At 34.0% G+C, this 25,066-nt stretch overlaps 3 protein-coding genes across 3 annotated transcripts; 2 read left to right on the forward strand and 1 right to left on the reverse strand.

Moving 5' to 3' along the window:
- Positions 1-1,800: 1,800 nt before the first annotated feature.
- On the forward strand, positions 1,801-8,669 carry LOC100817409 (uncharacterized). Its single transcript, XM_003530449.4, has 14 exons — positions 1,801-2,539; positions 3,663-3,718; positions 3,800-3,974; positions 4,312-4,413; positions 4,589-4,660; positions 4,983-5,099; positions 5,213-5,290; positions 5,503-5,565; positions 5,647-5,743; positions 6,443-6,521; positions 6,594-6,805; positions 7,350-7,495; positions 7,955-8,077; positions 8,224-8,669. Exons 1-14 carry the CDS (start codon positions 2,462-2,464, stop codon positions 8,383-8,385), a joined length of 1,560 nt encoding a protein of 519 aa, XP_003530497.1. The 5' UTR covers positions 1,801-2,461; the 3' UTR covers positions 8,386-8,669.
- A 655-nt stretch (positions 8,670-9,324) lies between these two features.
- On the forward strand, positions 9,325-11,770 carry LOC100803010 (senescence/dehydration-associated protein At4g35985, chloroplastic). The gene is made up of 5 exons (XM_003532426.5): positions 9,325-10,161; positions 10,558-10,688; positions 10,784-10,950; positions 11,051-11,135; positions 11,426-11,770. Exons 1-5 carry the CDS (start codon positions 9,604-9,606, stop codon positions 11,592-11,594), a joined length of 1,110 nt encoding a protein of 369 aa, XP_003532474.1. The 5' UTR covers positions 9,325-9,603; the 3' UTR covers positions 11,595-11,770.
- A 5,470-nt stretch (positions 11,771-17,240) lies between these two features.
- On the reverse strand, positions 17,241-23,348 carry LOC100793293 (probable protein phosphatase 2C 6). The gene is made up of 4 exons (XM_003530462.5): positions 22,603-23,348; positions 19,505-19,792; positions 18,795-18,900; positions 17,241-17,835 (listed from the first exon to the last, which is right to left on the reverse strand). The coding sequence occupies exons 1-4, from the start codon at positions 23,041-23,043 to the stop codon at positions 17,513-17,515; spliced, it is 1,158 nt and encodes a 385-aa protein (XP_003530510.1). The 5' UTR covers positions 23,044-23,348; the 3' UTR covers positions 17,241-17,512.
- Between the last annotated feature and the right edge of the window lie 1,718 nt (positions 23,349-25,066).

Consider the following 25,066-nt stretch of genomic DNA (forward strand, 5'->3'; position numbering starts at 1 on the left):
GAAAAAAAATCTTGAAAGGTCAAGTTTATATCTAATTATTTATAGAGTCAAGAAGGGAAGGTTGGAATTTTTTTCTCCTAATCATAAATTGCAAATCACGCCATAGATAATGTTGGCAACAAATTGCAATGGGCCACATGATGAGTAGTATTCCATTAGAACATCGAAAGCAATAGCTGGCACTACCATGTGAATAAGGTGGGGGCAGTTACACATGGATTGTAAGCCCCATCTCTTTCTGGATGTGGGTGTCATGGCTATATGCTTCTTCTCCCTTCAAGTTTATACAAACAATTACAATGTCGCGGTTTCAGTTATATATGCCACTCTGAGTTCAAGGTCCAACTTAAATATATAGAACAAACATCACTTCCAATACTTTGTTTATCACGTAACATTAAACTAAAGCTACTACTATTTCATTCTAGTGATCCATGTTGCATTGTTTGAATTGATTATTAAAATCTTCGATTTTGATTCTCTAAGTCTTGAACAGAAGCATGCTTCTCGGATTCTCACATGGGCACTTCTCAGAAGTTAGAACCAAATCACGATATTTCTTCTATTGTTTTCTTGTTAATTTGATATTAACATCCACCATTGGCACTATCGAATTATCTAATTGAATGAATTAATAGGAAACTGCGACCATTTTTTTAAAACTTGATGAACATGTAATATAGAACATCAACATCTAAACATGGTACATGCTAATGCTGTCGGGTTACAGTAGCATGAAATTGTAATAAACTTTACACGTTAATTACCTTATAAAATATTGTTGCCTATAAAGTTGCATGTAAGTATAATAACCAAAAAGGGATAGGAGAAAACATGTACTGTGAAGTGATTAAGTGAAGGGTTTGTCACTTTACAGTGCCTAAAAGCGACATTAGGAAAAAGATTCGGATCCTAAGAAAGGCACCTTCCTTGTATCAGCACATGCCACCTTGCAAGCTGCCATTCTTCTCTCAACCTATCAATAACCACCAATCCAACGGTCTGTCCCTCTTTCCTCACAGTTTAACTTTCCAAAACAACAAAATTTGATATTAAAAAAAAAAAATCCTTTTCGTAATACAGAACAGCACAAACATATAAAAAACAAAATAGCATTTTTTTTATAAGAGAATATTCCTTTTAAGTACTTCAATTACGTTTCATATCAAACAAGTTTGGTGAAAATAACTATGGGTTTGAATTCATTTTTGATGCTCATTAGCAATTGGGTTTATACGATGAATCCCACTCAGATTTTCCATGCAATCGGGTTTAATTGCAATAACATTGACCAAATTTATTACTATTTGTTTGATTTTTGTGTTCATGTATTCAAAAATTGATTAATCCAATTGTTCCCTATATATGTGTTTTAGGATTGGATTTTTTTCTTCTTAAAAATATATTCTAATTAATATTTTAAATTCTGGGACTGCCATTAAGTTATTCCAACTTGATAATTGAAGCAAATTAATTCGTTTTTCATATATTTAGTTTGATTTAAGTTGATTGGAAAATATTAAATCAAAATCAAATTAAACTAATTATTTTATTGTTTGAATTTTGTTTCTAACTAAAATCAAACCGAACTAACTCGTGTGCATCTCTAATATTACATTTTTTTATTTGATATTTTATTTAAAAAATACTTTTTTTCCTTTATAATTTTTATATACTTTCTGTTTATTTTATCTATTTAAATATTATTTTTCTATTTTTGTAAATTTCTGTGGACATCATGTCTTCTTTTCAATTTGATTCTTACGTTTTAAAATGCTGTGAACTTTAGAAGAATCAATTGAGAAAAAATATTTAAAGGAATGAAAAAAAGTAGAAAAGTGATATTCAAAGCAATAACATTACATCCAGTAAAAAAAAGCAATAGAATTACATAGGGTGATTTTTTTTATACCAAAAGTAGAATGCAATCTTTAATAATTTTAATAATAATTATATATTCAAGCTATTTTTATATTATAACTTAAAAAATAATTTTATAATTTCTTACTAGTTTCTTCTATAAATCTTTCAAATTATTAAATAAAATATATTATTTTTTCTTCTATTTAATTTTGCATTTAATATTTTTCTTGAATTAATTAGTACATAATAAATTTTATAAGAAGATTAAATGTGGACGTGATGTGTTCAATAAAAATAAAAATAAATTAATTTTTTGGACGTGATGATGCTATTATGAATTTACTAGAATAGTTAATTACGCATTAAGTTTTTAAATTAAATTGGAGCTATTGTTCATTAAGAAGAGTTTAGCTTAGGCTGTTGTTTTCTCTGTTTGCAGCTTCTTCTGTTTCTCTCTCTCAAATTCAATGTTGTTCATGTTCATGTCTATGTCCATTTGAGGTTGAGAGAGAGAGGCACTCAGATACGTTTCCGTTCAGAGACAGACACAACACAACAGAAAGTGTTCAGAGAGAGAAATAGTGAACGCAACAAAACAATGTCTTCTCTGGATTTGTTACTATTTTCTCTGAGCAGGGCCTTTTGTAGTCCCATCGCCGTTTTCTTTCAGATCCAGGTTTTCCACTTCTCTCTGTTTGATCCATCTCTGTTAATAATTAACTCTTGATTTCGTAGGGTAATTAATTTCGTCCCAACCAATTGTTCTACTATATCACTCAGCATTACTCTCTTGTTCATGGTTCGATGTTATTTCCTTCCAAGCATTGTAGGTATTTTGTGTGGTACAAAAATTTGAACTTGTTGCTCTTCAGTATCTCTATGCCAGGGTTTTTTCTACTTGGTTTGGTTATGATTGATTTTTTTGGTTACGGTAGAGAGTTATGTCTTTTTTTTGTTTTATTTTTCTGTGGTTACAAAGGGTTTTGGAAGGGGAAAGTGGTGATGTCTGAAACAAGTAGTTCCTGAAGGTGCTTGGTGAAACATGAGATAAGGCTCTTGTGTGGATAATAATGCTTTTGATTTTGTGAATTGGGGTAATTGGCAGCTAACTGAATTCAATTTAAGTTTCTTTCTGCTCTGAGTTGCTGTCGATACCAATTGCTTCTTCCAGGAAGAGGATTGAATGGTTTGGTTTTGGCTTGAGAAAGTGACCTAGTTTAGCTTGGTGTAGGTCCTGTAGGATGTAGATGGAATTCGACTATACTTCTAAGTCTGAGATTTATCTGTATAATCTCTACTTTCTCGGTGGAATTTTTTTCATAGATTTTATTCTTGACCCGAATTATGATAGTTGAGGACCTTGAGGTATCGGCTTGTGGGTTGCTTCCCATCTGTCATTTTCACTGATTTGACTTCCATAGTCCTTTCAGTTGGGAAATGTGGTTTAGACTTTAAATCCATATTTAGAAACAGAAGCAACATTAGTGAGAATTGAGATAGAAAGTTCTGCATTGTTGAAAGGGCTTTTCCCTTGAGCTGCATATCAATCTCATGTTCTGAAATTGCATGTTTGTCGAATGAAATGGAAATTATGAAGGGTGACATGGGACCTAAAGTGTCAGAATTCAGGCTGTGTGTATTGGTGGCAGTGTCAAGTATGTCAAGCATTTCAATATTGCATGATAGTTATTTATATAAGTTTCCTTGAAATGAAATCTTGCTTTGTATTCTTCCCAGCTTTTAAGAGAAAAATCATGTTGCAATTTCATAAAATCCTGATTTCTCTGTTTGCTCTGCAGGGGTGTTTAATTTGCTTAACGCTTGCTCTTGGGTGGGCTTGTGCTGCTTATGTCAGGTAGCCATTGATGTCAAACAGCTAGGAAACAATTCATTGTCATGTCAATGAGAAATTTACAAATTTTTCATCCCCTCACAGGAACAGAGAGATCAAACAAATGAAGGATTGTATGAAGAATGGCAATAGCTTTTCTTTCCTTTGTCATGACATTAACGAACTTGAGCACTCCTATCAGGTCGATCTTCCAAGAGTAACAGTGATTATGCCCCTAAAAGGGTTTGGAGAACATAATCTCCATAACTGGAGGAGTCAGGTGAGAAGACACATGCCCCTGGAATTTATTTGAGGTTTCCTTTTTTTTTTTTGGTTTCTGTGCAGTGCATTTTTGGTTCTTTCATAAATAATACAGGACTTGGAAAATTAAAATTTAATTGAATCTTGTACTAGTTTATGTATTTCATTTTCACACACTTTCTCTTGCATTTTTCTAGATTTGTAATTTAGATTGTATGATTTTTTGGCACTGTTGCATAGTAAATAATAATTGGTTGTAATTTTGAATTTCTTTTCAGTAATACTTGAAAGCTGTTTGTTAACCATTGTTGTCCACTCTTTTTTAAAAATATATGTCTGTTCCTTTTTAAACACAGATAACATCTCTATATGGTGGCCCTATAGAATTTCTTTTTGTGGTAGAAAGTACAGAGGATCCCGCTTACCATGCTGTATCACGATTAATAGCAGAATTTGAGGTATAAATAAGTTCACAAGTTATTTGATATAAAGTTTTGCAACCATAAACTCCTTAGTCCTTTCAATTAGTTGATTTGCCCTGTTGGAGCTAGTTGTTTTCTGTTTTGGGCTTTATCCATTAGTGTTATTTGCACCTCATTCACACTAAATTTGATGCCTGTTTGGTGCATGCAGGATCATGTTGAAGCTAAGGTTGTTGTAGCTGGTTTGTCAACAACTTGTAGTCAAAAAATTCACAATCAATTGGTATAGGATTTTGTTGACATATATTTCGATAGTTTTTTCAAAATGTAGCCTTGGGCCATGCTATATTCAGAACTTAACCTTGTCTTCCTTTATATTTTTTGAAGTCAATCTAAATCTATGTTGAAAATGGTGATGACCTTAATTGTTAGAAAGCATGTTCTCTATACATAACACTTGCTAGGCAAAATAAGTGAAAATTCTGTATTAACTTATGATGGACATCCGACATTGAAATTTTGGTCCATTTTCATTCTTGTTGATTTCCTAGATTGTCTTTGCTAGAGGCATTTTACCAATTACACTAGTATTAACACCTTGGCAGGTTGGAGTGGAGACAATGCATAAAGATAGCAAATATGTATTGTTTTTGGATGATGATGTTAGGCTACATCCTGGATCAATCGGAGCACTCACTCGTGAGATGGAAAAGACCCCTGAGGTCTAACTTAAAATTTGTTCATTGTTCTTTTTTTAAGTGATTAATTAGAATTATTATGGTTTCACTTCCCTGAATTATTTTATTATGGTCTTAACTGCTTTGATGCTTAGCAGATATTTATTCAAACTGGATACCCTCTCGATCTGCCATCTGGAAGCCTGGGAAGTTACTGCATCTATGAATACCATATGGTACACTTTTCTGTTATTTTCCGTTTGTTATAAAATATATAAAACCTACAAATGAAACTTAGCTAATGCTAATTGAATTTTACTTAAATTTCAGAATTTATTAGATAACTTTTCATTTAGGTTTTTCATAAATCATAATATATGACAAGATTTAGTTATAATCATGTAACTCTTATGCACCTAATCTTTTTTTTTTCTTTTTTTTTCAACAGCCTTGTTCAATGGGCTTTGCTACTGGTGGAAAAACATTCTTTCTATGGGGAGGGTGCATGATGGCAAGTAGCTTTTACCTTTTTTTTTTCCTTGATTGATGCTTTGAAGAAAACTTATGTTCTAACAATTTAGTTTTTCTTCAGATGCATGCTGATGACTTTAGGCAAGATCGATATGGTGTAGTCTCCGGACTTAAAGATGGTGGATATTCGGATGATATGACTCTTGCAGCCATATCCGGTACATTTTTTATTCTCTTATCAATTTTTACATCATTTTTTTATGTACATTTTGTCATTGTATACAATAACTTTATATGCATTGGTCATTGAAAATAATAATTACTTGAAGATTTATCCATGAAAGAGCTAATAGTGAAATTTGACAATCCTAAGCACTTGTTTTTGCACAATTTGCAGAAAACTTACATTGTATGAGTTATGAAAGTAGTTTTCTTTTGGGTAATAATCTCTTCGTTAAACTCATTGCGCAAGAGACTGCTCTGCTCGCACACACACACATATATATATTCATGAAAAATTTCTTAGTTGATATTTGATTCTTTTTAAGGAAATGTGACGGGCTTCCAGTAATTCAATTAGGAATAGGATAGACTAACCTTTTTGGTATATGTTTAATGTTTTTTCCCTAGCATTTCATTCCTATTTATTGTTCTTGTTCGTTGCTATTGATATTATAAGAAGTTGGAAAAAAAATGAGAAAAGAGAATGTGTATGTGTGTGTGTATTGCATTAATATTTAATAGGATTGTGATGTTTTGTACTAACCACTAACACTCCTATTTATAGTAATAATATAGGCCAAATAGTACTGTAGTGAATTTTATTACTAGCTCAGCTTAATAAGACTACTAAACAGAAGTTTCCTAAAAGAATAAGAGTCCTAATATTCTTACAATTATTACAACGTATCATACAGGTGCTCACAAAAGGCTCATTACCTCTCCTCCCGTTGCCGTCTTTCCCCACCCCCTTGCAAGTGATCTTAATTTTGGAAGGTTTGTGATTATTACTCGTCTTAAATTAAGTTTCTTTGCGTATTTGATGATTTAATTTTTTAACATGTGTAGATATTGGAATTACTTGAGGAAACAAACATTCGTTTTGGAGTCATATTTAACAAATGTTAACTGGGTGATGAACCGTGCATTGTTTACTACCCACTGCTATTTGTCATGGGGATTTGTTGCACCATATTTTATGGCGATGATCCATGTTGCTGCAGCATTAAGATTTTACTATAAAGGGTTCTCACCTGAAGAAATAGCCTATACTTCTGGTGGTGAGCACACTACTTTTCCTTTCTAGGTAGGTTGTTAGTGTGTTGATTCATGGATAAAATTTGGCAGGATTCTGATGCTGAATCAGGGTTATTGGTCAACTTATTTGCCATGTTAGAAGTTCTCTATTCATTGGCTTTTAGGTGGAATTTTTTTGTGTAATATGGAATTTATATATACTTATTGTATAAACACTTTATAAGAATTTTATTTATGTTGTGATTTCATTACCTTCTAACTTCTGTGGGATTATTCTATAAACAGACAAACAATGTCTGTTTGTTAATTGCTATCTTATGGTATGGATTATCTTTTTCAATAATGCAATGGGATGACATGTGAAATTTAAATCCAACCATAACATTCTATTCCCCATTGTTATATGTTGCATTTCCACTGGTGTCATTTCCGTATTTACCATGAATAGACAAGTCTTGTCAAAAGGAAAACAAAAATGGGTGTACTGCATTGTTAACTGAGACGAACTTTTCCATTAAGCTTTACATTTTCAGTTCTTGCATTTTGATAAGTGCCTTTTTTTCCCAGGGTTATCATTGGTGACCTTCCTAGCCATATGCACTCTTGTTGAGCTTCTTTCAATGTGGAACTTGACACGGATAGAAGTCCAACTGTGCAACATGTTGTCTCCAGAGGCACCACAACTCTCTCTCGCTTCTTATAATTGGTGTCTTGTAAGTATTTTCGTCCTGATTGTTTTAAGAGGTATTGTTTATCTTGGATTTCTTATACATTTTTTACTGTAGAGTTGAGTTCTTTTGACTAAATCTTTATCTATCAGCCTTGAATGCCAATTTTGTGTAGGTAATGATGATAATTCAAGGGGAACGATGTAGTATTTTATGACTCCACATATTCTAAAAATTGATAAATAACAAACATAATTTTAAGTTGAATCAAACTTTAGCACAAAGAATTGATGTGGGTCTGCCATAAAAAGAATTGACATAAACAGGTTGAACTATTGAGTATAAAATTGAGAACGTAATGCATGGACTTAAGAGTATATGTTGGAGAAGTTTATATTTGGGGATATGATTATGAATGTAATACTATGAAGCTAAGGGTGTGAAATATCAAACAAGCTTGCTATTAAGTTGGTAAAAAGTTAGAAACTGACTTCTTTTGAACAGGTGTTCATCGCAATGCTGGTGGATAACTTTCTTTATCCCGTATCGGCATTCCGCTCTCATTTTTCTCAATCTATCAACTGGTCTGGTATTCGGTACTATTTGAAAGATGGAAAAATTAGTAAGGTAAATTGGTTGAGGCTTTATGTTGTAATCTTGACTTCCTTATTAGACTAGGTGCAGGGTATCTTGTTTTTATAAGAGAAGATGAACTTTTACAGACGTTTTCTTAACCAGAATATATTCCTTTTTTCATTTTGTATGTTTTACAGATTGAAAGAACTCCAAGAAGCAAGGATATGGGTCCAGTATTCACAGATTTGGGAGGAAAACATTTATACGGAAAGAAAGGGTTACCGACTAGAGGCTCATTTCTCAGTTCTTTGTCCAGAAGTTTGGCACAGTGGCATCAACCCAAGAAATTTGATAACTAGGAACAAGCTTCATGCAGCCATCAAATTCTGTCTCTTCTCTCTATCTCTTTGCCTCACTCGGGAAACATGGGTGTTGGTAGATCAAATTGATCTTAATTATTGTTTGGTGCATTCATGATTGATTGTTTTAGAGTGTGGTAGGAATTCTAGTTCCATTTTTTCATTGCCCATTCAATCCATATGATTTTTTAGCCCAAGCCAAATTTCCCTTAGGGTTTACTTTGTAATTGTAACAGTTCGGTGATTTAATTTATGTAATTCAGTGATCAAGAATCGCAGAATTATACTGGTAGCGATTCACATTATTTCCATCTCCTCTTTTAACAATAACTACACTCTTACTCCATAACGAAGCACATCGAAATCAGAACAATGTATAAGAAAAACTTATAGTTTTTAAGGAAAATCAGTTTAATTTTAATACTTTGTTAATATGATTATTTTTACAGATAATCAATTTTATCTTCACACAGCATTTAATGATTTTTTTTACTATGTTAATTACATGAAGTGTTTCAAAATTTTTAAATAAGTCAACAAAATAAAAAGTACAGTAAAATTAAATTAAAAGAAACTTGCTACATTTTTAATGTTGAAAGAAAAGAAACAGCTAGAACTTGGAATTGCCTAATTTTCCTAACAATTCACATGAAAGGTCGCGTCCTGCTCTTGTTTTTTAGTCTCTACCAATAACATCATGAATAGGTACCTTGCAAAAATAAAGAAGGAAGGTCAAAATTGCAGGGTGAAAGTTATAAAAAAAAGTCTTTGAATTCATACAGGGGGCAAGCTGTAATGCTATTGCACATTTTTCAATAAGGTCTTTATTTTATTTTCTATAGAATACATTCCACCGAAAGTCATATCACCTCAACACCAAATATCAGGAACGGCTTTTTTACGAATACGGTGCCCCCTTTTAAAATTTTCAAAACTAGTGTAGTTTCTGAATGCATGGGTGACTTATCCTATTTTTTTTAAAGTAATTTGTAGTAATTTATAACGGTAACTTTTTCATGATTTTAAATTGTCACAAATTATTTGTATTAAGAAATAGACTTATTATATATTGATAATTTTTCAGAAACTAAGTTTGATAATTTAAAAAGGAATAGCTAAAAATGCCATCAGCAACAGAAAAAAGCAACGAACAAAGGAATCCCCAGCAATGAAGACTTTATCTCGATTAACATAGCTCCCAAGAAAGAGAAAGCACTGATGTGGTGCTGCTTCCGTGGCTCCACAGCTATACCACCACCCATGGCTGCTTTAAGTGTTGGAGAATACTCAGGACTCAAACAAGAAGTTCTCATGCAAATACCAGCTTGTAAAGTTCATCTGATGGATGAAGGAGAAGCTCTTGAACTGTCTCAAGGGCACTTCATGATCATCAAAACCTTTGAAGAGAATGTGTCTCTGGCTACAATCATAAAAGTAGGAGATGATCTTCAGTGGCCTTTGACAAAAGATATGCCAGTAGTGAAGTTAGATTCTCTCCATTACCTGTTTTCCTTGCTTGTGAAAAATGGTGAGCCTCTCAGCTATGGTGTGACCTTTTCAGAGGCTAGTTTGGGAAGCTTGAGTTTGCTGGACTCGTTCCTGAAGGACCACTCTTGCTTTTCTGGCTTGAATTTGAGCAAGAAGAACAATCTAGATTGGAGGGAGTTTGCTCCAAAGGTTGATGATTACAATCATTTTCTGGCCAAGGCAATCGCAGGAGGGACTGGTCAGATTGTGAAGGGCATCTTCATATGCAGCAATGCTTACAGCAATAAGGTTTGGTTCTCTAGTTGAATTACTAGATTAATTCAGTGCTTTTCACTTTTTATTTTATGATACTTGAACCTTATAATTTCTTGAGGCTAGAAAAGTGTGACTGTGACAGAAAGGATTACTAGTAGCATATTCTTTTTAATATGCTCTTTTGTTATTAGTTAAAATTTATTAGAAATTACAAAATCATGAGTGAGACTTGTAAGTATAGAACTCATAAAATTTTGTGATTTCTAATCAATTTTAACCAATAATGAAATGTATTCAAAAGAGTGTTTACCATTATTTCTGAATGATAAAGTTGAAGAGAGGAAAAAAAAAAGGAAAGACAACTAAAAAGCTATTTGTAAAGTATATCACTAAATTTTATCTAAAACTTGTTCGGTGGAAAATCACCAGGTCCAGAAAGGAGGGGAAACGATCCTAAATAGTTCTACACGTGAGAAAAATGGTGTTGTAGCCAGGGAAAGTATGAGCTACAAGACTGCCAGTGCCTCAAAGAAGAACAAGATTAATAAAAACCTCAAACGGTATTCAAAGAATGGCACTGGACACATATGAATCACAATACCTAGTGCACATGTGAATGAGTTACCATTAATTGTCTTTTGTATTTGCATTATAGTGTGAGGAAGCTGTCCAAGATGACAGAAAAGTTAAGCAAATCTGTGCTTAATGGTGTTGGTATAGTTAGTGGATCAGTGATGGCTCCTGTGGTTAAATCCCAATCAGGAAAGGCATTCCTAAGGATGCTTCCTGGGGAGGTTCTGTTGGCTTCCCTAGATGCAGTCAGTAAGTAAAACTAAGTCAAACACTTCATAACATTACTTTTCTTTCAAATAAGCAGCACCACCCTGACTTTCTTTAATTTCTATCTCATGTAATGCTGCAGACAAGGTTTTAGATGCAGCTGAAGCTGCTGAGAAACAAACTCTTTCTGCCACCTCCAAAGCTGCATCCAGAGTGGTCTCTAACAGGTAAATGACATTTGATTGAACAATAGTATAGCAGAAATTTATAGTTGGATTTCAATGCCACTTGAGGCATTAAAATGAACTGCCCCCAACTCAAATAACCCTTGAGTCCAATCAAATACACCAACAGTATACAAGCAATGACTGTGGCATCAATCCCCATATCCCTTGGTATAACTCTCATGTGGCCAAAATAAGGGTCAGAAAGAATAAAATTTTGAATGGAATTCCCAGTTGTTATGTGCATATGCTATTGTTTAAATTTAATGTCATACACGGTCCTTGAACAACAGGTTTGGGGAGAGCGCAGGGGAAGCTACTGAGCATGTATTTGCAACTGCGGGACATGCTGCTAACACTGCTTGGAATGTCTTTAAGATACGAAAGGCATTCACTCCAGCTTCTTCAGCAACCAATGGAGTACTCAAACATGCTGCCAAGATTTCAAGTTTTAAACATTAAAGTCCAAGCAAATTGCTTAGTACTTGTTTCTAAAGTAAAAGGTGTGGTGTGGACACAATGTGGAGGCAGAATTAGTATCTATTGCACATTTCGTTTAGATATTCTCTTGCGTCCAATATTTTATTCATGAATATATATAACTTATAACAACTAAATTTAAATAAGTTTTATCACAATTTTTATCTCAATATTATAATGGATAGATGGTTTTTGTCTCTAAATTTTACAGAATTTTAATTTTGATTCATATAACATTTTATGAAAATGTTGAAGTGAAACTACAGTTCTGAAAGGAGTGTCAACGTGAAACTCAATTTTAAATATAATGGATCTATATTGATTCTTATATTTTATAAAAACTGTACAATTTTAATCCTCATATCATATCAACTTCACTCCAATATTTTGGAAATTGAAACAGTATTATTTTTCAAACTTTAACCCATCAAACAATAGAACTATTACACTACCTAATATATTTTATATAAATATGATTAAAATCGTCATTATGTAAATAAATTGAAAAATAAAAAGTATATTTGAATTAAAAATTAGTAAATGATCAGTTGTTTGTTGCATAAAGCGAAGAGAGAACAGTTTGTACAACGCGCTGAGGACAGAAGGGAGGCTGCATCAGAGGAAAGCGCTTCCCTGACAGGATTCTAATGGCTGTCAACATCATCAAAGTGCTCTTCAATGGGACTGTTCCTTGCACCTTCCCCTGTGGGTATCCTTACCTTTTCTTTCTATCTATTATCATTTTGAATCTCTGGGTGCCTTTTCCTTAATCCATCTAAATCATTCTGGAAGACCTTTCTAACAACTAATATATTTTTCTTTGCATTTCAGGGGAAGATATTAGTGTTTGTTTTTGTTTAGCAATCTTCATGTCATTATTTGATGAAAAAGGTATGTATCAACTGTGAAACTAATATATATCTTTCACATTATTACAAAAAGATTAATTAAGAAGCTCATCTTTGTCATACTGTTGAATCAACGCATCAACATGCTGCATATTCATCATAACCATTTTCAAGGATACATGTCAGGCTCAATGTATAACAGTATAAATGAAAAAAACTGAATTAATGGAGTAAGGGATAACGTGGGAAACATAGGAAAGTTAAAATCAATGATAAATAACCTCATGGGATGTTGAAGTAAATTACACCATAAATCTACGCCTAAAGTAGTCATTCCTTTTCTTTGGCATTTATCTAAATAAAAATATTCATGCAATTTTAAACACGATAAGCTTACTACTCTGAATGATACCAAAAAGCGTACTACTTTGAACAAATATAAATATGCATTTTTGCTTAGTTGTGTTTCCTATTGCATGCCCATCACTGTGAAAATTGCAAAGTCATTAATCTTAAATTGGTTCTGGTATAAGTTGGCATGATGTTCCAAGCAATAGATAAGAGAGTACATTTGATATCTGAAGAATATATTTGTTTACAAATCAAGGTGAAGTTATATTGCTCAAAATAGGTTTTTCTGTGTGTGCATGTTCTTGAATATTGAAAGCTTTGATTTGATGCTTTATGAATATCATGGTTAATTCTATTGTAACATTCCATTTTTTTTAAACTATTTAAAAAGGATTGTTATTTATAAATAAATAGAGTTTTAGAAAAATGATGAGATTTTTATAATCAAATAAATGAGAAATAACTTTATTAATTAAAATAATGGTTGGAGAGAAAATAAAAAAAATATTTTATTTATTCATTTGATAGGAAAGAACATAGAGTTTCTTTTTATAAAATAATAAAAATAAATAAATAAAGTAAATAATAAGTTGTGAGTACTCTACCTAGATATATTAGGTCAATTTTTAGATTAACGATAGCTTCTACGCCTTTTTTTCTTTTCAATTTCGTTTTCTCTTTTTCCCTCCTAAAATTCCCACTTTTTTTTCGTATACACCCAAACCTATTTTATTATAATGACGATCTCAAACTCGTTAACCGATGGATCATCATGATTTTTCAGCACCAGATTCCTAAATCAATTCTGAGCATTCTCACCGTTGGAAGTTATGAAAATATGTCGGATCTAAGAGAAATATCCTTTGCATCGTAATTTTTTTTTCCGTATAAATCCAGAACTGTCTCAGTAAAACTACGATCTTAGATTAGTTAACCGTTGGATTATTGTGAAATTTTGATATGTGCTTTGCGATTTATTTCCGCACATCTTCACCGTTGAGATTTGCAAAATAATGTCTGTAGAGGGAGAAATATTCATCGCACATAGACAGTGGAATGAAGGTTTCAATCCCTTCTCCTTCTCTCTAACGTTTGAGAACTCTATCAGAGCAGTCAGAGGAAAAAAATTGAGGAATTTCAGGAAACTGCTATAGATGCCGCTATTGCTGTCACAATACACACATGAACCCGCTTAGAAGTAAGAGATGAGTTTATCAAAATAAGGGATGTGTAGGGAATTAAATTGAGTTTATTTTGGGATGTTTATTAAATTGTAATTTTTCCTTTATGATTATAAATACAATATTGATGTCCTGATACAAATTGGTTGATAAAATAGAGTACTCTTGGTGTTTTCATTTTTTTGTACCTATGATTTTGATTAATTGATTTTGATATAATTGTGTGAAATTATTTGAGGGGTTTTACTTCTCATGTTGTGATAAATCTTTTGTATAAATTGTTATATTGAGATTATGAAATGGTGATTCAAATTGTGAGTTGGTGATAAATTAAACTTGTGATGAATGGTGAAATACATGGTATTGAGTTGTGAGCTATGAACTATGCAATCACACAATTATAAGACCCTTTAAGGGCGACAAATTTTTGTGCGACGAGTATTGTGATGGGATCAACTGTGCGAACTCGATGAGTTTAATCACAAGTGCAACAAGATAAAATTATTTTGAAAACAATTGAAGAGTCGTGTGTATTGCATAATTCATTGGTAAAGTGTATATGATTCATGAGGTGTGATAACATGTTAAATTGGGATCATACCATTATGATTGAGACCGAGTGTATGTGATAAATTGAGTATGCATTGACTTGTAATATATATGTACATTGAGATATTGTGTGCATTGAAATGTTGTGTGCATTGAGTTATGAGCTATGAATTGTACAATCACACGACTATAAGACCCTTTAAGGGCGACGAGTTAATGCGCGACGAGTATTGTGATAGGAACCATGGGGACCCGACGAGTTAAATCACAAGCGCGACGAGATAAAATATTTTGAGAACAATTGAGGTGTCGTGTGTTTTGTACAGTTCATAGATAGAGTCTGTGTGTTAAAATGTTTTCTGGGTTGGACCTGAATCAGGAGGGAGATTCCCTAATGGACTCTTCAAAGTGTAGGCCTTGGGGGTAAATACACCCGGTGTGAGTGCTCCTTTAAGCCTATGTTGATCCCATATGGTTGGAGCATTCTCGCAAAACAGCGTGACCTGACTTGATTTTACCTAGTGAGAGTGACCTGACTTGCTAGTGTGTGATTTGTCTTATCATGTACTCTTAGACACTCGACGAGATATTTCTTTGACATGGTACCATATTGCATATAGGATTGAGTCTTAGTGTATATGTTGCATAACGCGTGTATAATGATCAATATTGATTGATTTTGTGATATTGTGTTTTGATCATTGAGTACGTGAATGTTGTGAAAACGAATGAGACGTGTAGTGTTGTGATGTGATGTTGTGTGTCAAAGTGGTGAAATAACGTGAGCTATACTTAAGTAAGTTGTATTTTGTTTATATGATATTTATACCTACATATTATCTTGTTTCTCTTTATTAGTTAGGAATGTGATAACTCACTCCCCATGTGTTATTTGTGTTTGGATCCTATGATAATCTCGAACTTTGTGTTCGTGGAAGCAGATGATTAAGTGGATGACTACGAAGAACTTGATACTAGAGGACACGAGAATCCAATGCTTTGATAGGATGTGATATTGGGGTATAGATTTTTATATTAATTACATGAAGTCTGGGACGACCTTGTTTTGAGCCGATATGATTTATTATTTATTTGGACAAGTCTTATTATGATGTTAAAAAAATGAATGTGAGCCTTTTATCCTTTTGAAAGACTTGTATTTAGATGTGTTTTAAAATTTTTTAATTAATTTTGATTTCTTATTTCTTTTATTATTAGTACATATATGAGGGATAGAAGACGTCACATCTATCACTAATAACCTGTCCATGCTGTTTACGCATCTTTTTTAAGGTACGCTTGATGATGGGAAATCCTTCAATGCAACACAAGTCACTAAATGGGATATGAGGCGTAGGCTTGTATATGTCTGCAACAGATGCTCGACCATCCAGAGGAAATTTGTTTAACTTTCTAATTGGTGGAAAATGCAATCATCCTCCGGACACTGGAAGAGATGAGTAATTGGAATTGCGAGGGCACATGATTGAATGAATATTTTTGGCCATTCCTTAAACTTTCCGAACTTAATACCTTGGATTTTGCATTGCGCGGATGTGAAACTATTCCAAACTCAGTTTTCAGAGAATTGTTGCATGCCTAAGTTCATGCGAAATTTGACATCTCACTAACCTATGATTCTTTTCAGGCTCTGGTCTAAATACACAAATGCTGAGATGTCCATGACTAGGTTATAGAGTATAGACCCATGTGATGCACGTGTTAGACATTCAGTTTTATGAATGAATGATATAGAACAGTTCAAGTATTTGGTTTGGAAGATTTATATACTTTTCTATGGAATGACTTTCATGGCATAAAATAGTTATGATGAATAAACCTGGATGTTGGGATAGATATTAATATTAGCTCACACATCCCACTGATAAATTATGTGCTAAAGAATACCCATATAAATGTTGCAAGGATGCTTTTTCTCTAGCGTGATAAATTATATTGGTGGACTTGTTAGTTTTCAAACTTTTCATACATTGATCCCTTGTCCGATTTGTTCTTAAAAGGCCAAAGTTTCAAAATAAAGTAAGAAATTATAAACATAGTTTTAGATAAAATAAAATATTACGGAGTCTGACTGAAAACATCTATTTGTAGTTTGATGATAACATCATTTAAACATGATAAAGATCTTTAGAGCAACCCAAAAATCAAAATAGGAGTTTCTCGTCTTTGTTGCATTTTCATGCTATGTACATATTAAAAATTATATATGCTATATATATAGGGGGGAAAAAATGCATCCGTTGTCTGAGAGATGGCTAATCCATGTTGAGGGATTATAGCTGCTTGTCAATTTTTTTTCATGAAACTGAATTTGCCAAATTCTAAATGACATCAAGCCATATTATTGGTTTGAAATATATTTGCAGAAAGAGAAACCTACTTATGATCGGAATAAAGATGGCATCAAATCATTATTATGTAGAGAGTGATATTTTCTTTTGTGCCACGCATAACTTTTAAACAATAATTATGTAATTAAAGTAAAACATTCTTTAATCCTATTACAAACCATAAAATCATATCAAGAAATCTTTAGTAACATTTAAATATGATAAAATCATATTATAGTTGTGTCTCTTTTTCTTAATAAACATTAAATAGATGAAACTAAAACAAATTGATTTTATATAAAGTTTTATTGCATAACCCGTTAAGGAATCAGGACCAAATGGGAAAAATAAAAAGAGTAATAATCTAAACATCATTATAACAATTAACAACATGCAAGCCCTAGCCAGTTGTCACTTGTCATGAAGCAGATTCTTTTTGCCAATCAACTCTGTACAGAAGGTTAGGAGAAACACAAGCTGAAGTGATACCAAGTACCAATGGGTCATCAAAAAAAAAAAAAAAGAAATAAAGAGGGTTTGCTTTATAGATCCACTCTACAGTTTCATTACCGTCTCTTTGCCCTTCTCAAGATTGAAAAATATTGAAGAGAATCAGTTTCTTAGGAAATTAAAGGAGGCCTTTGCTGACGTTTTCTCTTTGATTTCAGATCAACAACTATGATTGAAATGTTATCTTTACTATTTCGACCATATGCAATTTCAGTCAAGCTTTCGGCAACAACTTGTGCAGGAGATGTTTCCTCCATTGACAAGGATCTGCGACGCCTTCTAAGAATGCGGCGTGCTACTTCTCCAACCTCTTCATTGGTCATTACATCCCAGAGTCCATCACTTGCCAAAACTAAGCACTCATCCTCATCGGTTCTTGCTGTGAAAGTTATCTCTGGCACCGGAATAATCCACGGTCTCAAGTACCGATCACCTGAAATATCATCGTTAAGCAGGTAAATACAGGACAAGTCATAGACTTGGTTCCTAGATGTCCATAGTCAATCTTGTTGAAAATAAAGGAAGAGGTGAGTATCATGGTAAAGGAACCCAAGGGAAATCATGAGGAAGATCCAAGTCTCACAAAAAGTCTAAGTTGTATTATTGTGGCAATCTCAGCCACAAGAAGTTAGTGGATGGAATAGTCCACCCTGATTAAATTAAATTCGAGAAGCAGAAAGGAGTGTCTTCAAATGATAAGAATATACTTTTTATTGGAGGGGGAAGTTATGTAAATGTGGTGTCTGGTGATTGCTGTTGATTTGGATTTTTGACTTAGAACTGTTCTTCCACATTACCCCTCAATCTCATGAAGGATTCTCATCATATTCAAGGAAAAGACTTTGGTATGATAAAGATGGGCAACCACATCACAATCAAGATTGTTGACATTGGTAATGTAACTTTGATTTTTGAAAACTACACCTTATTTAAGCAGTAACAAAACAAATTAGATGGTTTTCAACTCAAGTTCAGATCTCCTTCCCTTATTTAACTTCCATTCTCCCATGGTCCCATTATCAGGCAGCTAATGCAATGAGTTTCTGTAATTGCACATTTTGTTTTTCTTTTCCTTTTTTGAGGGAATTTTGTTTTTCTTTTAATAACTCATTTATGGTGACACCAGAAAGGAAATGAATATTGTACTGTAGTAATATAGATAATTATTATAATCGCAGGGTTTACATGATCCAAATCATTTGGAACAGTCTCACAAATCATTGGACGCTTATAGCTGGTTGCATCCTTTATTACCTCATAGCAGAGAGATCATTGGCCATATTAGTGTTGAAAGGAACTTGATGCCTTAATCAATAGATCAAAAGAAGAAACCAGTTCGCAAACTCTTAACCTAAGATTGGGTATTATTCGTATGAAGATAAATCAAGGTACCTATGGCCCTGGACATGGCAAGAACACCAAATACCCTAGCTCCATTCCAGTTTATGACTTTTCCTCCTCCTCCTTCAATTCTCAAGAGTTCATCTTGTCTATCCGGCTGTACAAACAAGGACAATGGTATCTCAATTCCGTTAATGAAATACAAATAAGGGAGGGAGTAAGAAATACCTTCAATAACATACTTAAATTAATAATTATAACATCACATATATTTTATATAAAAAATTTAAATCAATATATACAATTTTTTAAATTTATTTTAGAGTTTCCCTCAGATCCGTCCCTGATTTTTTTTTTCAGTGACAAACGGTAGAATGGGAAGTCACTCCCAATACTACTGGGCAGAGCTGCAATAGAGGCCCACCTAGAGGATTATTGTCCGTCCCTGAATGTTTCGAATACATGGCTGCATAGACGAGTTTTTCTTAATGATCCCTCTCATGAGTTACAATTATCTTGAACTTCAAAAGCAGTAAAGGTGAACTGCTTTTATCTTTTTATTTACGTAACTGTTAACAATAATCTTATCTTCTATACATACACTTGAAAACAAAATACTAATACATGTCAGACAAAGATAACCAGCCTTATTTATTGAACTGACAGTGCATAGAATTTTCCATTTTCAAGAAACCTAAAACGGAACACATGATCACATGGTCGCAGTTATATCAACATAAGTAAGTAAACCTTAACCTTACCTTCTGATCCACTGTCAAGGGGATAGTTTGTGTCCTGCGGCAAAGAACTACCCTTGAGTCGCCGCAGTTGGATGTAATAATTTGGCAACCAGATAGAACCACCACAGAGGCAGTAGATCCTACCATTTCTGGTGCAACTGCGTCTGAGAGGATTTCATTATCAGTCCTCTCAAAACTGTTAGCAAATACAGCTTCCCATCTTCTCTGCCATTCAGCGGCACCTCCTATTTCTCGGTCCCATTCCTCTGCTATAACATCGTGCATCCGCTTCGCACAAAACTTAGCCACCTAGGATTAAATTACCACAAAAGTTAGTTAGGAGAATGGTAAACTACTCATGATACAGTCCCATCCAATTTATAAGGTACGGTATTTGTTTAACGGAATCACATGAATCAATATCCTCATTTGAAGTTAAGTTTTACTGTCACATTAATTGTAGAGAAATCAGAAATTAAGTTTAATAGTCATGAGGGGCAAAAATAAAAATAAAAAATGAATACTTCAACACAATGTAAAGAAAGAGTCTTGTATTAAAGTTTTAACTTCATCTGGACGGACAGATATTTTCTGGCTAGCCTTTTGTGTTTTTTCTAAGGTAGCTTTTTGTATTATGAAGACAGCGTTGGACCAATGCATTCGACTAGAATCAAAGCTCAGTATGGTAATGGTTTAGAGAAAAATTAGCCATTTAGGGAAAATTTTGGACGCGTTTCAACACCAAAATATCATCCATCTATAATGAACTCCACACTTTGCATTTTGGACAGTTATTACTCCTCTCCTGTGCAAGGGGAAGGACGTTCAGAGTTCAGTTGCCTTTCTTAACCATGAATTTAGTACAATGTAAAATAATCATCCAATATTCCAATCCAGTAACATGGTAAGAAGAAGAAAATGATGATGTTTTATTAGAGAGAATGACCTGGCCTCACATCATCAGAAACAATTAAGCTAAAATTTATTAGAAATAACTAATTTTGATAGGTCTGCGTCAAATTCAATAAATTTCAACCATTTTAGAAAGAGACATAAGAATCTGGCTAACATTCCTCTAATAATAAAAAAAAACAAACAACTGGTTTTTTAGCATCCTTTCAACAACAACTACTCACAAACTAATAAGGCATCTTCATGTGAGATCTTAATCTGTCTACCTCCTCATTTCGCTTAAATGTACAAGAACAAGAATGGCGAGACTTACCATTAAAAATTTATATAATTTTCTGGTGAACTAAACTCCTGCACCAACGCTATATAGCCTATATAATGGGCTCCCCATTTTTTCTCCGCACAACTCACCTTGAAATTCTGTTGCACATAGACTACAAATACAAATAAACGATACAAGCTACCACAGAAATACACAATAACAAACAATGATACTAGAGATTATGCTTTCCGCGGTTCAGAGTTGGAAAGAGATAAAAACGGGTATAGTTAAATGACCATTTGTTGACAGTTGCATAAATGACCATTATGGAAATTCATTAGGTGCCCTTAAGGGCTTGGGATCCACACATTTTCGACCTCTGAATTATATATACAATAATACAAAATTGCAAAAATAGTTGTCCGATGGATAAATCATAAATAGCATTTATAATCAAATGGGAATGAAACCAAACTTCTGAGAGTTATTTGGAAGGGGAATAATTTTTCATACCTTTTGCTTACCCAAATTTGCATATCACTTTCTTATTTAAAGACCAGTCCTAAACCTCACATACGATTATTGGCTTCATGTAACTAAAGTACAAAACATCAGCAAAAGTAATTATAGAATAGCAATACAGTATTCTACCGAAAAAGAAACCTAAAATTATAAATGCAAAATTGTTAAGTAAAGCATGAATCTTATCTGTAGTGAACCGTGGAGAGCATAAATGTTTCTACGAAAAGAAAGTTCCACATAAACTTTAGATGTTGTTCGGTACCCAATACAGAGAAAATCGTTTTATATGTTGGAAGAATAAAGAATAATGTTTTTAACAATTGAGATTTAATCCTAGTGACATAAACAACTATGGATGATAATTAATTGGAAATTGGTATTCAAAAGAGCATAGGAAAACTTTTACAAAATGAAGCAGACCATCATCAGTCAGCCCCAGTATAATATGCCAAAAGTAGCGCAAAGGCGCATAATGAGCGTAGGTCCCACTTACTCACACATTAACAATACACCTTTCCTTTCGACAAAAAGCCCATCCTTCCATCCACGTGGCCCAACCTTCCCCTACGATCCATACTCCTTCTTATCTCCCCCAATCGGGCCACTATCAAATCCATTATATGTTTCTTTTCACAGCAAATAAACAACATACAACCATATCAACTACTCAAAATTAAAATTATTTTTGAAATAATCGTACAAAGGCACCCGTAATTGAATGTTATCAATTTTATTAATAAAAGAATAGCGATGATTTTTAAATGGTTGATGTATAAAAAGTAAAGTTGTTTTTAAATTATTATTTTTTTCAAAACTGAAAGTTTATCTTTGAAGGTAGACTAATCAAAGACCGTATTAAGAGATAATCATGTATATTTTCAAAACTGAACTAAACTTTCTTCGATAAAAACCACGTCAGATCTCAGTCATGCTAACCAATCCCCATTCCTAAATTCCTAATTGGTTCAAGTATCTGTTCTGGAAGAGAAAAGGCCCACGCCCCTATTATGTACAGTCCTATTACACGTGTCACAACCAAATGAAAAGCATCGTCAATTTCTCTCTCTAAGGACCACTCTCCCTATAACCCTATAAACACGTGGCCTTTCTAAGCAACACACCCACCAACCACATTCCCAGTTTAACAATTCCTATATCATTTTTTATTTATAGTTCTATATACAGAAAAATAATTAATAAATAAACATCGATCCTATTCGACCAGATAAATAACAATTGAAAAAGGAATAAGCAAATATTAACATTAATCAGAACCCCACACTCCCTTTCTTTATTTGCCCAGTCACCATAACCAGAAACACCTCTTTCAAACTTCAATATGAAAACCGAAATTTAACGAAAGTTATATAATTATTATAATTAAAAAACGGAAAAAGAAGAAGGGGAAGAAGGTGTAACGTACCTGAGAGCCACCGTGGCCGTCGTAAACGCCGAAGAAATGAAGCGGAGCGATCTCGCCGGAGGATCTAGAACCGGGAGCCGTACAACCCCCGACGCGATCGCACGTGCGAGACATGAATCCCGGAATAACGGCGATGGCGTCCTCCATCTCTTTCCTTCTCCCAATCACAGAAGTGTGCCCCCAGCTCACTCCCTTGTTACTCCTTCCCACGCACTTCTCCCTGGGCGCCGGCGCCGTCTCGACGTCATTGGACCCCTCGCGGTAGAGAAACGGAGGCGCGAGGACCGCGACGGGAGGAATCTCGCCGGAGCCGCTGCTGATGGAGGAAATGTCGCCGGAGCTGGTGAGGTTGCGGAAATCGTCGGTGCTGAGGGTGGAGGAAATGGAACTCGTGGAGGCGAACTCCGAGTCGAATCGTTCGAGTTGCTCGTCCTCGTCCATAACGGTGGTGTGGTCGTAGTTGAGGGTAGAGAGTGGAGGCCAGGGGGGAGAAAAAGAAGCGAGGAGACGATAAAAGGAGCAGAAAGGAGAGAGGAGAAAGCGACACGTGTGAGGAAAATGTAAGTTTTGTTGATGGGACACGCATCTATTGTGAATTGGGAGTGGGAAAAGAAAGAAAAGCAAGTTTGTAAATTGTACTCCTACTCACCCTGCCTTATGCTGCGTCTCCACCTGTCCCCTCCGCTCATTTTATGACCTGTGATTCCACCCTCCTCACACTACCACACTGGATTTGCCTGCACCTGATTCTTGCCCCTCAGTGTCTGACGTGTGAGGAACCTATGTACGTAAGCAACGGTACTCTGTCTTTCATTAGAGGAACGCCAGGTGGCACCTTCTATTACTTTAGGGGCCTACTTCTCCTTTGGTAAAATTTCACGTTTTAATTATTTTTATTTTTCTTTCCAATTTTTTCATATTCAGCTTAAATGAAAGAGTGTATTTTCTCATCAAGTCTTAATTAAAGAATTGGTTTCATAACTGATTCCAATAATTAAAAATTATAAGAATATCTTAAATAATTAAAAAATTATAAGAATATCTTTCGATAGAACCGGAGAGTCTAAAACATAAATGAATGACCTACTTCTTTCAAGAAGTACAAGAAATTGAAAAGGTGGAGGAGAGAGTAACTATCATATGATTTGACTGCGACAAAAGAATTGGTCGTTCCAAGCTACAAGCTTCTCAGTCTACTACTACCTTACCTACAGGTGTTCACTCTTTAGCCATCGCGGTGTGGACTTTAGCCGAAACACGAACAACGCGTGGTGATTTCTTGTACACGGGAGAAAAAGATTAGACAAATGCCAAACGGAAGAATCAACCATCTAGAATTCCTTTTCAAGGTAGTATTAGGATGTAATAATGACTTAATTGGACTCAATCCAATCCATCTTCAACCAGTTATCATCACACAATGAGTTTTTTTTTTTAGATAACACAATGAGTTATATTGAGATTAAATTTCAACTTAACCAAACTATATTATGTTGCGAGTTTGATGCATCAATATTTAAAGAAGAGTTATTAAAATATTCATAAGTTCAGTCACCAAATACATGAAAAAAAAATACAAACTATAAAAAATAAACAATATAATTAATGTTACGATCACAACATTATGCTAACCCATTTACTCTGAGTTGACGGATTGAATTATGCTAGTTAAAAGATTGAATCACGTAATTCAACTCAACATATTTTATCAGGTTAAATAAATTGATTTATCAAGTTTAACTTTATTAGGTAACACATGGCGTAAGGAGCAATGCACGGTGCGCACAAGGACTCTAGTTTATCATGAATCACTATCACCTTAGATTAGAGTATTTGAAATGTAATTATAGTAAGAAACAGTTGGTAATAATCCGTACAAAAAGTAATACGGATTAACAATACAAAATAAAGTATTAATCTTGAAAGAGCTTTAATTAAAATTGTGTTGTCCACGGTGCAAACTTGAAACCAGGTAGGAGGTATCTGCTTTAGGATTGATTCTGTGATATGATATGTGTGTGAGTGAATATGGTATATATGGGTTAACACGTGGGTGTATGTGGAATGGAAGCTAGGGCACCTTCGTTCGTCCACTTAAATCTCCACACCCTTCTTCAAGTGCAGTGAATGAATGCTTGGTGCTTTCCACGAGTCTTGGGCTAGGAAACCCCCCCGAAGACAGGGACCCCGAAGGTAGAGATTCCTTTCCCTTCCTTCCTCTCCACAATGACGGATATACCCCCTCACCCGTTATCATTCTCTTTTTTAAATAATGCTGCATGATCAAATCGTGGAAGGACACACAGACGTTGGAGCTGTGTCAACTGTTCGGCAATTGTTGCCATGCCTTTTTGAATCGATAATGATGTCTTTGAATATTACTACTTTTATGGGTAAATGACCATTTTGGTCATTGAGTGTGGAAGTTGGTAATAACTTAGCCTTTGGATGATAATTTTTTTTA

The sequence above is a fragment of the Glycine max genome, chromosome 8 (assembly GCF_000004515.6).
Source record: "Glycine max cultivar Williams 82 chromosome 8, Glycine_max_v4.0, whole genome shotgun sequence".
Taxonomy (NCBI): Eukaryota; Viridiplantae; Streptophyta; class Magnoliopsida; order Fabales; family Fabaceae; genus Glycine; species Glycine max.

Excerpts from the sequence above, each read along its gene's own strand:
- LOC100817409 (XM_003530449.4), top strand. The coding sequence starts at position 2,462 with ATGTCTTCTCTGGATTTGTTACTATTTTCTCTGAGCAGGGCCTTTTGT. Across the intron at positions 4,414-4,588 it reads GATTAATAGCAGAATTTGAG|GATCATGTTGAAGCTAAGGT; the intron begins GTATAAATAAGT and ends TGGTGCATGCAG. Across the intron at positions 5,100-5,212 it reads AGATGGAAAAGACCCCTGAG|ATATTTATTCAAACTGGATA; the intron begins GTCTAACTTAAA and ends GATGCTTAGCAG.
- LOC100803010 (XM_003532426.5), top strand. The coding sequence starts at position 9,604 with ATGTGGTGCTGCTTCCGTGGCTCCACAGCTATACCACCACCCATGGCT. Across the intron at positions 10,162-10,557 it reads GCAATGCTTACAGCAATAAG|GTCCAGAAAGGAGGGGAAAC; the intron begins GTTTGGTTCTCT and ends GAAAATCACCAG. Across the intron at positions 10,689-10,783 it reads ATTAATAAAAACCTCAAACG|TGTGAGGAAGCTGTCCAAGA; the intron begins GTATTCAAAGAA and ends TTTGCATTATAG.
- LOC100793293 (XM_003530462.5), bottom strand. The coding sequence starts at position 23,043 with ATGGACGAGGACGAGCAACTCGAACGATTCGACTCGGAGTTCGCCTCC. Across the intron at positions 19,793-22,602 it reads ACGGCCACGGTGGCTCTCAG|GTGGCTAAGTTTTGTGCGAA; the intron begins GTACGTTACACC and ends ATTTAATCCTAG. Across the intron at positions 18,901-19,504 it reads CCTTGACAGTGGATCAGAAG|CCGGATAGACAAGATGAACT; the intron begins GTAAGGTTAAGG and ends TTGTTTGTACAG.